The following is a 12,774-nucleotide window of genomic DNA, read 5'->3' as shown; positions in this document are numbered from 1 at the left end:
CAGGTTTCTTGACCACATTTGTTGCAGTTGACATGGATCAATTATGATAGTCTGTTGTTAATTTAGTATGTTTGGTCTACTTTTCACTTTTATGGATTGTTTATTTACTTGTGTTGACTCTATTTATATTGGTTATTGGTTTATTGTTTTATTATCATGGTTTTATTTTGATTATTGTTGTGTTATTTACACTGTTGTAAACCACTTCAAGTCTCCTCAGAAGGATGAAATTGGGTATAAATAAAGTTGTTGTTGTTGTTGTTGTTGTTGTTGTTGCTGTTGTTATAATTATCATTATTAAAGTCATTACAGTCTTCCAGTAGCTCAAGAAAGATGATGAGTTGAAAAGAATTCCTTTTCCCTCTTAAGCCATGGTTTGGCCAAAGAACTCTACAGATCCTCTCGAACGTTTTCACTACACGAATTGCTGTTGCCTGTTTTATTTCACAGTGCCTAGCATCTTACATTGTAGTTATGGATTCATAACCTATAGTTATTAATCTGTAACTGTTCTATATTCATTTCTGTTACATGTTTGTGATTGTGCCACTATTGCCATCATTATAAATGTCACTCAGAACCCACTTTAAACTTGAAGGAGCTCCCTCAGGTGATGGAGATCTATAAGTGGGAAGCTTCATAATGTGAAGTGTTTTTTTGTGTCAGGAAGGACTTGGGAAACTGCAAGTTGCTTCTGGTGTGAGAGAATTGGCCATTTGCAAGGACGTTGCTTAGGGGACGCTCAGATGTGTTATTATCCTGTGGGAGGTTTCTCTCATGTCCCCGCATGGAAAGCTGGAGCTAACAGATGGGAGCTCATCCCACTCCCCAGATTTGAACGGCTGACTTTTTGGTCAGCAGTCCTGCCAGCACAAGAGTTTAACCCATTGTGCCACTGGGGGCTCCTTATAATGATACAGTGGCACAATAGCAAGAAGGGTATAGCCCCATTATCTTGATGTACCCCACTTGACTTTGTCTCAGATCTCCATTGCATGGACAAGCTCCCCCAAGTTTAAGGTGGGTTCAAGGGATCAATTCCTTAAATCATGTAATGATGGTAGGGTTCTTTGATACCTTTCTGTTGACACACTCAGGAAGTTTACAGTTTTAAAACAATTTAAGGAACACAATTTAAGAAAGGAAAGGGAAAAGACAAAACTTGCAAATTCAAGTAGATCAAGAAGCAAAGAAGAGCTAAATGACAACTAGTCCTCATGCAAAGTGGCCATTGTTGTCCCAGCTCTCCCACAAAGACATGAAGATATAATGGTGCCTGAAAGAGACGAGCTCAAGAGAGCCTTGAGATGCAGTTGTCAAATGTTTTTCCAGGCATCACAATGTCAACAATCTTTTATGCCCAAATGGCAATGACGGCCATGATGCAGAAGCCTAGGCTAATGAAGAAGAACTTGGTGAGGGGACTTTCGTGTGACCGCAGCTCGTATGGAAGAATCTCCAGGAAGGTGACATAGAGGAAAGTTCCCGCTGCCAATCCTTCGAGCACAGCTTGTGCCAGGCTGCTCCCATCACTATTGGAAAGTGAGACGCCGATGCCCACGCCGATGCCAGCTGGAGACATCAACGCAAAGACCACCAGGTAAAGTAGTCTCCACTGGACCTTGGTCCCGCTCTGCACCAACTTCAGTGACAAGCTGAAGACCACAATGGCCTTGTGGATGAGCACTGCTAGACAAAGTTGAACAGCCGCTGTTACCTGCTTCTGAACCCCAATAGCCAGGCCTTCAAAGACTGAGTGGAAGGACAAGGAGAGGAAGAGCACAAACGCCCGTAATGAGCTGTGGGCTTCTGGAAGGTCCTTGTGATTGTCTTGACTTTCATGGTCGCCGTGAGCATGAACAGCCCGGGGACAGCAATGAAGAACCACACTCTCGATAATAAACACAAGGAAGAAGCCGAGTGAGATTATTAGCTCGCCAAAAGGATATCCCTGCCATGGGGAGAAAACAAAAAGGAAAAGAGAGATTGAAATAAATAAAATGTGCCTTAATTAGCAATGTCCTAGCCATGCTAGTTTGGTACAATCAAAAAATGAAAAATTTATGGCATCTAGAAGGTTAACAGATTAAATACAGAATGGTATTCTGTGCATCTGATGAATTAGATAATATCTTCCATGGAAGTCTATGTGATAATGTCTTAGGGCCCTTCCACACAGCCATCGAACCCAGAATATCAAGGCAGAAAAATCCCACAATATCTGCTTTGAACTGGATTATTTGAGTCCACGCTGCCATATATTCTAGTTCAAAGCAGAAAATGAGGTGATTTATTCAGCACTGTGGAAGTGGCCTTAGGTTTTAGGATGCAAAGATTTTATGTTGATAACATAAGATTATTTTGGCAGCTTGCTTTCTGTGTCAGTCCCAGTGACTGCCTCCATCCATCGCTTTATTCTAACAGATCAGAGCTAAAAAATTAATCCTGAACCAATAGATAGGTTTCAGATTAAAAGGCTACTGTTTTTCAACTAAGGACTTTATCACATTGACTTGTTTCCGAAATATCTCAGTGTCACCTTAGATCGAACACTAACATACAGGAAACACTGCATGAACACCAAGCACAAAGTAGCTGCACGCAATAACATCCCGTGGTAACTTACTGATAGCACATGGGATGCAGACCCAAAATTAATAATAACTTCAGCCCTGGCTTTGTCTTATTCAGCTGCCAAGTATGCCTGCCCTGTTTGGCACAAGTCTGCCCATGTGAAGCAGGTGAACATAGCCCTGAACGAAACATGCAGAATAATCACAGGATGTCTTAAGCCTACACCTGTTGATAAACTCTACAAGCTAGCTGGCATTGCTCCCTCTGATATGCAACACGAAGTTGCTGCTAACTGTGAGAGAAATAAGGTTGAATGCCGTGAAAGTCACCCACTGCATGGCTATCAGCCTCCTCGCAGTAGACTCAAATCAAGGGAAAGCTTAATGAGAACCCCCACTCCTCTTAACGTTCCCCCAGTAACAGAAAGGGTATCCCTCTGGGTAGCTAAACCAAGAAATTCCAATTTGATGGCCCCCCGTGAGGGTCTTCCTCCAGGGGCAAACCAAAAATGGGCAACCTGGAAGTCCTTGAATAGACTCAGAAGCGGAGTGGGCAGATCAAAAGACAACCTGGCAAAATGGCACTAGCTAAAAGAATCCCACACTTTGTGTGACTTTGGAGCAGAACAGACAACTCCACATCTGTTTCTTTGTCCGCAATGTCCTGCCTCACATACAGAGGAAGAATTGTTGAAGACAACAGGCAATGCAATCTCTGTTGCCTGCTTTTGGTCAATATTTAGCCACTTGTGCTCCTTATCTTTTTATCAGTTTAATACTAATTTATGCAATGCTTTTGATATGAAATAAATAAATAAACTTATTTCCTCATCCAAGGACACTTCAGGCCCATTTCAATGATGGAGAGACATGGAGTCTATCACAGGAGACTAAACTACTTCCAGCCTTCATGTGTTCCCATTCATCATTGAAATGACCATGTAGGAGGGATCTCTCACCATGGGTGAATAATTGTCTTTTGAGCTGCTACTGTGATTTGAGCTGCTCTTTAAGGCTAAAAACATGTGGAATGGGAAGTATCCTTCCCTGTCCTGTTTCATTGCTGAAAATTGAGAAAGAACTGCTGCATACAGAGAGCAAAGGAGGGCAGGCTTTGGCTGAGGAGATGGTGGCAGAAGCAGCAGAGAAGCAAAAAGATAGATAAAAAGAGAGATTTTTTTTTTGGCTGATTGAGAAGGGGGAAAAGGAGGGAGGACTTGACAAGCTTTCCCCTGTGTGATGAATGTGAAGGCAGGCAAGAAGGGGTCAGGAATGCTTCAAGAAAACAGTAGGATGGGAAGGAGTAAAAGTTTCACAGAGTAACTTGCGACTGATGAGCATTATTGCCATCACTATAGGGACAGACCCTAATGCTTCTCTACAAATCTGTAACTCCATGTGCTCAAGTCACAAGTCTCCTGGTGTCAATGTTAAAGTTAAACCAGCAGGTGGAGGTCAAGAACTTCTATCAGCCAAATTACTTCCTGTAGTCATTGTTTAGAACTCTATATTATTTCTGCTCTGTAGAAAGAAAAAAATATGGTTGTACTTCAGTGTAAACAGAAACATGTAAAAACAAGTTTTGTGGACCTCGAAGGTCTGACATATACGAATTGAATGTGGTTGGATTTCCACTAACAGCTAACCTGTAGAGGGGAACATTTGTGACCTTCTGAATTTCTGCTCTCAGAAGCCCAGCAAGGTCTTGCCAATGACAAGAGAGTATGGGAGTAGTAATTCAGAACTTTCTTTGGCCGAATCCAGACAGGCCTTTATCCCAGAAGCATCCACATTAACAAACGCAGATGTTTTTGGGAGCCTGTCCACACCCACCCCAGAAAGTGCGGGCTTTCTGGGGTGGGTGTCCAGACGTTCTCTTGGGACTAGCCTGAGAGAACATCTGGAGGCCCTATCCCCCTCCCCCAAGCCCCAGATCCCTTAGGAAAGTAATGAAAACTTATGTGCTCTCCATTACGAGCCTCAACTGGCCCCCTCCGCGCTCCTGGCATGTCATTTCTACGTGCCGGGAGAGCTGGTTGAGACTTGTAATGGAGGGCATATACATTTTTATTACTTTTCTAAGAGGTCTGGGGGCTTGGGGCGAGGGGTGTGGGTATTCCCACAGTTTACTGGGCTTATTTAACCCAGAAAACTGTGGGAATACTGTCTGGACCGCAGTATTCTGCAATTCAGACCCGGAAATCGTAGATTTATCCTGCGCCTTCCAAGATGGCATGGAATAAATCCATTATCAAATTAATTCGCTACAAACCAGGGTTTTCCTGGTTTGTAGCGAATTAATTCAGGACTGTCCAGAACGTTGTCTGGACAACCCCTGCTTTATTGAAGTAGATACCGCAATAAAGGTCCTATCTCGATGGGCCCTTTGTTGTTACATGTTAATGACTTTCTTCTCACAAAGGGGCTTGAAGTAGAATCATAGAATCGAAGAATTGGAAGAGACCTCATGGGCCATCCAGTCCAACTCCCTGCCAAGAAGCAGGAATATTGCATTCAAATAGCCCCTAACAGATGGCCATCCAGTTGGAAACATGGGAGGCATACTTTGTGCAAGTCTTGGGAGCACAAAAGGCATTGCTTTTGGAAACCTTGTGAGAACTAGGGTCATAGTCTTTGGAGACCTTAGGAGCATGAGAGGCATTGTTTTTGAAGCCCTTGGGAGCATGAATGGCATTGTTTTTGGAGACTTTGGGAGAAGATTACAGAGGATTTGGAGATCTTAGGAGTATGAGAGGCATTGCTTTTAGAGACCTTGGGATCACAACAGTCATCTGTTTTGGAGACTTTAGGAGTATGAGTGGCATTGTTTGGAGACTTTGAGAAGATGAGAGGCATTGCTTATGGAGATGTTGGGAGTATGAGAGGCAGGCATGTAGCGGGGGGGGGGGGGGGCTTGGGGGGCTTTAGCCCCCCCCCCCCCCAAATTCTCATGGTGGTCTGCGAAAAGGCCTTACTGGTACATTATTTAAACTGTTATGTTTATTCATATCATGATCTGAGCACCATGCTCAATACATCCCATATGTATTGGGGTAACGATACAAAAGGTTTGCTAGGGTAGACCCTATTTCACTCAGAATCAGCCCCCCCCCCCCCCCCCCGAATCAAAATCCTGGCTATGGGCCTGATGAGAGGCATTGCTTTTGGTGACCTTGGACCATTTCAGATATTAAAGAAGTCTTTTTTGGCAACTGGAAATCACTACGCTTCCTATTTTAGAAATAGGCTAAAATGGTACAGGAGGGGACAAAAATGTGGCAAAAATGTCCTCATGCCCTCTACAGGATTTTTTGAGGCAAACAAATATTTGAATTCCCCCCTCCCCAAAAAAATAATTGACCTCTTGGGGCCTTTTGGATCACAAAAGGAGCCCTGATTGCATATTGTATTTGACCATTCTTGATATAGTAGTGATGGGACCAAATAAACTTCATGTTGACTTTGGATTTATGCCTCTGTAGTTTTCAACTGACCCCGCCTACTAAGCCATTATACTGCTTATACAACAAAATTCATTGTCTTAGTTGGCTAAACCAAAGAGTATGAATGAAAAACATAGTTGATCAAGCCCTCTGAACCTGTAGCTTGGACTCTCATATGTTTCCAGTGTGTCTTACACATTGGTGCGTCATTTAGTTGCATCTTTGCAGAAAATCAAACAAATATGACACAATCCTTATAAAGTCTATCGAGACTTTATAAGGATTCTTTGGAAGCTTTTAAACAGAGGTTGGATGGCCATCTGTCAGAGGTGATTTATATGCAGTATTCCTGCTTCTTGGCAGGGGTTTGGACTGGATGAGGTCTCTTCCATGAGGTCTCTTTGATTCTATGATTCTATGACACAAATTTGTGTTTGCCATTTCGCGCCCTGAGCTATGAGTAGTCTTAAAGTTAGAAGCCTTAAAAAAAAGGGGGGGGGGGGAATAAGCATTTCCATCTGAATGGTATTCATTTATATTGTGTTGCTGTGAGTTTTCTGTATGGTCATGTTCCAGAAGCATTCTCTCCTGACGTTTCACCCACATCTATGGCTGCCATCCTCAAAGGTTGTGAGGTCTGTTGGAAACTAGGCAAGTGAGGTTTATATATGTCTGGAATGTCCAGGGTGAAAGAAAAAACTCTTGTCTGTTGGACACAAGTGTGAATATTGCAACTGGCCACCTTGACTAATGTTGAATGGCCTTGCAGCTTCAAAGACTGCCTTTGTTGGGAGGTGTTCGCTGACCTCACAACCTCTAAGGATGCCTGCCATAGATGTGAGCGAAACGCCAGGAGAGATTGCTTCTGGAACATGGCCATACAGCCCAGAAAACTCACAGCAACCCAGTGATTCCAGCCATGAAAGCCTTCAACAACACATTCATTTATATTGTTTTACTCCATTCTTCAACCTGAAAAGAACAATAAATGGCTCATCAAACCTAAACAGAAGTAAAACCACAAAGATTTTCAGAGCAGAACGATCAAGTTAAACACTCTGAAGTTTACTGTGGTTTCTCTTCTGCGGCAGAAGTACGGCAGCCACATGTGAACAAGATCAGATGATTAAAACAGGTTACGAAATATACAAAGAACAAGATTATGATGCTAATCTTGCTCTGAGCTTGTAATTAAAGTTAAAAATAATTCATCATCCATAATACCTTGCAGCTTAACTATAATAAACATGTTATCATTTTCACATCTACCAAGTAAAGTGCTTGAGTAATGATTTACTAGTGATATACATCTTCACATATTTCATTCTTGCATGTACAAATGAATTTAAACATTTTCTTCCCAATGAGTGAGACTATATGCATTTTCATGGATTTTTGTTAATTTCCTCATATGATTTTGGGGGGGGGGGGGATTCATTAATGCTAAAAAAAACCCAAACACCAAGACCTGGATAATTTTGTTTTAAATTAATATAAAATATATACACATTTCTCCTAATACATCCAATATTGGATGCAATTTTGCCTAATACCAGGCATGGGCAAACTTCAGCCCTCCAGGTGTTTTGGACTTCAACTCCTACAATTCCTGGGAATTCTGGGAGTTGAAGTCCAAAACACCTGGAGAGCCGAAGTTTGCCCATGCCTGCCTTATATCCACTATTTAGAAGTATTTTAAAACATATAATTTCCCCTAATATATTCCTTTCCAGGGTTTCCTTTGCCATTATATGCACATTTTGCATGTTTGCTAAAAGCAAAATTCACTGAAAAAATTGCAAAACTGCAAATCACAAAAGATAGATTTCCATTGTCTTTCGAAGGTGTGAAATTAAATACATTTGCATAATAATGAGATCAAATTAATTCCTTCCCTTTGTCTAAACTTGATCATACACTACTTGACATACTCACATCAGAATCACCGTCGTCATCAGAGGTGGCATTCAGTTTGTTTGTGGAACCTCCCTGTATGTAAACACAACGGCAGAGTTAGATTGGTGCTGTAACGAAAGCAGTGTAAAGCTGTACTCTGATTTAAAGCAATTTGGAACATCTTTGTAATCTAAATTCAACTCTTTCAATTGTGAGATGGTGTGTGCCTTTTGGCCAAAAGCACTTCCCAATTCACAGTATGCACAATCACAATGCAAAGAAGGTAAGCAAAGGTGGGAAGGCAGACCTGGAAGCAAATGTGATGTGAACGTAGATCAGTCCAGTACAGTATTACCTACTCTGACTTACAGTAGTTCTTCAGAGATTCCAATGGAGAAGTTTCCCATTGTTTGTTACCTAATCAATTTAAACTTAGGAAAACAAAATGAGTATCCCATATTTTGAATTCCAAAATCTGAAATATTCCAAAATCCAAAATTTTCCACATGGGTGGCGGAGATAGTGACACTTTTGTTTTCTGGATGGCTCAATGTATATAAACTTTGTTTCATTCATAGAATTAATTAAACATATTGCACAAAGTACTATGCAAAAAGTCTCCAATCCTGGACATCGCAATTGAAGGGAGATGTTGACAAGCTGGAATGTGTCCACAGGGGGGCGAATAAAATTATCAAGGGTCTGGAGAACAAGCCCTATGAGGAGTGGTTTAATGAGCTGGGCATGTTGAGCTTGCAGAGAGATGGCTGAGAGGAGACATGATGGGGACCAGGTATAAATATGTGAGGGGAAGTCATAGAGAGGAGGGTGGAGGCATGTTTTCTGTTGCCCTGGAGACTAGGATGTGGAACAATGGCTTCACACTAAGGAAAGAAGATTCCACCTAAACATTAGGAAGTACTTCCTCACTGTGAGAGCTGTTCAGCAGTGGAACTCTCTGTCCTGGAGTGTGGTGGTGTCTCCTTCTTTGGAGGCTTTTAAACAGAGGCTGGATGGCCATCTCTCAGGGGTGCTTTGAATGCAATTTTCCTGCTTCTTTGTGGGGGTTGGACTGAATGGCCCATGAGGTCTCTTCCAACTCTTTGATTCTATGATTCTACTATGTTTATAAGATATATATGAAACAAATGAATTTCATGTTTAGACTTGGTTTCCATATCCAAGATTATGTAAGTATTAAAAAAATATGGAACATTTCTGGTCCTAAACTTTAGATAAAAGATAAACAACCTGTATTAGAGACTTCTTCGCAATGCCGGTTGCTGAACATCATATCAGTATGACAGTCAATCCAAATTAAGTTTTATTCCAAATTTTAAAGTAGCTTGAGAAGTATTTTGGGACTAGGGTCCAGGACATTGGATGACTCTCGGAGTTCGCCAGAAAGACTTTACTGTCCCACCAACATGGAGGTCCCCAACAACCGGTTCTTCCACTCAGCCATGGGCCATTAGATTTTCAAGCATATCTAATATGAGACAGCCCTACAATGGCACTCACCTGTCGCTGCCGCTTTTTAATTTCTTCTTGAATGTCTCCCAAAGCATCGGCTACCATGTGCATTAGGCAAGCACCCAGGAACACCCCGGCAGCAAAGCAGCCTATGCAACTAAGGATGCGCCGATGCTTCCCTAAAAGGGATGAAGGGAAGAGTGAAAGCTATTACTTGAGAGTCACATGTAGCTAGAAGCCAAGAGTATCTGTCAAGTCCTGAAGAATTTATAGAGGTGACTCATCAGCTGCCCTGAGATCCTATGAGGAAGGTCGGATTAGGGATGGAAAGAATATTCAATACTATCAAAAAAACCAATCAGAAAACATGTTTTTGAGTATCAAACTAACTCAGTGTTTCTCAACTTTCCTAATGCCATGACCCCTTAATACAATTCCTCATGTTGTGGTGACCCTCAACCATAAAATGATTTTTGTTGCTACTTCATAACTGTAATTTTGCTAATGTTATGGACCATAACATTACTATCCGATATTTATTTATTTATTTCGATTACTTCTACCCCTCCCTTCTCACCCCCAAGGGGGGGGGGGCTCAGGGCGGCTTACAAAGAAGGCACAATTTGATGCCTATGTCAAATATACATGCATACAAAACAGCAATTAAACAATTAACAGGTTAAAATCATCAGTACATGCAGGATGTATTTTTAATTCACTGGACCATATTTGGCACAAATACCCAATATGCCCAAATTATGTAATTTGGAAGTTGTAGTTGCTGGGATTTATAGTTCACCTACAATCAAAGAGCATTCTGAACTCCACCAATGATGGAATTGAATCAAACTTGGCACATAGAACTCCCACGACCAACAGAAAATACTGGAAGGGTTTGGTGGGCATTGACCAAGAGTTTGGGAGTTGTACTTCACCTACATCCAGAGAGCACTGAGGACTCAAACAATTATGGATCTGACCCAAACTTGGCACAAATATTCAATATGCCCAAATGAGAACACTAGTGGAGTTTGGGTAAATAGACTTCATCATTTGGGAGTTGTAGTTGCTGAGATTTATAGTTCATCTACAATCAAAGAGCATTCTGAACCTCACCAATGATAGAATTGGGCCAAGCTTCCCACACAGAACCCCCATGACCAAAAAAATACTGTGTTTTGTGATGGTCTTTGGCGACCCCTCTGACACCCCCTTGCAACTCCCTCCCAATGGTCCCGGTCCCCAGGTTGAGAAACAATGAACTAACTGAACAGAAAAAATCCTGGATTAATGTTATTCTTTACCATTCAGGATTATTTCCCCCCGCCAAATCCACATGTGATTGTTTCACACAGAAAACATTTTCTGCAAAGGAAATGGCATTTTTCTGTGCAAAACAACTACGTGCGAATTCAGTGCAGAACATGTCCTGATTTTTTTCACAACAGGAAGAAAATTGTTTAAATGACTTGTTTCATTCTTCAATAAGAAAATTAGTGACGCACATGATATAAATAACAGGAATTGTGTAAGTCCCTAAAAACTGGACTGCATGTTCCAACATAAATAATGATGAGGAATGGTGAGAGCATCAGTCCAAATAAATAATTTTACTACTAAGATTAAGTATGGGAAAGAATTTCACATCACTAAAAGATAACAATTAACCAGAAATCTGGAAATATTTTCCCCTATCTTGAGTGCGAGAAATGTAAGATAATATAAGAAAAATGAATGTGAAACTGAAATGGATTAACTTCTTCATTCTGGCCCTGTTGTTTGAACTTTGAATATTCAATTTCTGTGCATTTAACCATTTGAGTTCTGAATTGAGTTTGCTCTTTTAACTTTGGAGGAGTTTTTTAAATCTTTAATACTTAGTTATGCTGGAAATAACAATACCTATTGAATTGGAAGAGTTCAATTGGGAAAACAATCATTCTGTTTGGTGCCTGAATCATTTACTATAACTGTAAAAATAATTGGATTATTTGCAAAAAAAATATATAGGTAGGTAAAGGTTTTCCCCTGACATTAATTCTAGTACCATGGACAGAACTTTTTGCCCAATGAAATACACATGGCCTCCACTTTGCAGTCTGATATTTCCTCCTTGCAGGTAATTCAACTAGATTACACCCAACCCTGAAAACTGGAAGACCTCCCCCTTGCATCTCTTCCATTGATTCCTCACCTCTGGCCATGTTGAATTGGAACCATTTGACCTGGGATGGGATGAGGCCACAAAAAAGTGTGATCACCAAAACACCAGCCAGGCAGCCGATTTTCACTGCCAGCAAGTCATCCATCTTTGCAGAGATGGGTAGAAAAAGCGTGAAGAGGAAACAGCTACTGAGAAATCCTGTCTTGGACTGATGTGTGTTTGTCTTCTTTCAGCTCAGACTGGCCAGGTATCTTCTCATAACTTGAATCCCATCTCAGAGAAACCTGCCAAGCTTAGCACTCTTGTAGTTGAATAATCTTCCTCTTGAATGATTGGTAGAACAAAAAATCAGGAGAACAACTTCATACTCATGCAGGATTCAAAAACGACGCATTGGCAAGATCATAAGCAAATTGATGTCTCAGTTGTGACCAGAGGTATCACTTCCTTCTTCCACTTCTGCAAGATTTAGTTAAGACTCCCTGCTACTGTCTTATCTTCATGATGCTCTGCAGCACCCTACTGTTTCTCTGTCCTTCCATTGGTCTTGACCAACCCTCCTCTTCCGTTCCACTTCTCTCCTCCCCTCTTTCTTCTCTTCCTTTCACTACTCTCCTCTGCTTGTCTCCATCCCAGCTCTGTTCTGTTCCTTGCCACCTCCTTGGGAGCCTGCAAATAATCATCCCGATACTCCAAACAAGGAAACTTCACGCCTTCTTTGGCGTCCCAGCCCTTTCCAGTCCCTTCATTATGTAAATATACAATGGCATACATAGTAAACAGTCTGTGGGAGACTTTCCACATTAACGTGAGGTCACTAGGCCACAAGCAGGTAAAGTCATGGGCCCCACCTTAAGTTTCTGATAAACACAATAATTAAAAATTGGAGTTAGTTGATCTAGCTCAAGATTGAGAACTGGCCTCCTACTGGTGGGTTGGGATCTATGCATGAATCAGTCCAGTTCAGGTGCAGCTGTAACCTCCTCTGGCAAGGGAAAGGTATGCCTTGATCTCCAGCTAAATGTCATTAAAAAAAATTAGTTTATATACATACAAGGCACTTGTAGCAATGTGGAAATGCTTTCAGTGAAAGATAACATAGTCAATCGATTGGAACAATTGAATAGCAGGTAGAATAGGGATGAGATATTCTAGGCAACAAGTGTTTGAAGGCAAAACCTGCAGAAACATCTGGCCAACCCACAATCCTGATCCTGCTTGGCTT

The 12,774-nt window shown here is 41.4% G+C and overlaps 1 protein-coding gene across 1 annotated transcript; it reads right to left on the bottom strand.

The window, feature by feature from the left end:
• Positions 1-281: 281 nt before the first annotated feature.
• On the bottom strand, positions 282-11,867 carry SLC39A2 (solute carrier family 39 member 2). Its single transcript, XM_060780143.2, has 4 exons — positions 11,580-11,867; positions 9,434-9,564; positions 7,952-8,005; positions 282-1,951 (listed from the first exon to the last, which is right to left on the bottom strand). The coding sequence occupies exons 1-4, from the start codon at positions 11,692-11,694 to the stop codon at positions 1,355-1,357; spliced, it is 897 nt and encodes a 298-aa protein (XP_060636126.2). The 5' UTR covers positions 11,695-11,867; the 3' UTR covers positions 282-1,354.
• Positions 11,868-12,774: the final 907 nt, after the last annotated feature.

Source organism: Anolis sagrei, chromosome 6 (genome assembly GCF_037176765.1).
Source record: "Anolis sagrei isolate rAnoSag1 chromosome 6, rAnoSag1.mat, whole genome shotgun sequence".
In the NCBI taxonomy this organism is placed as follows: domain Eukaryota; kingdom Metazoa; phylum Chordata; class Lepidosauria; order Squamata; family Dactyloidae; genus Anolis; species Anolis sagrei.
This window is presented reverse-complemented; position numbering and strand designations above follow the sequence as displayed.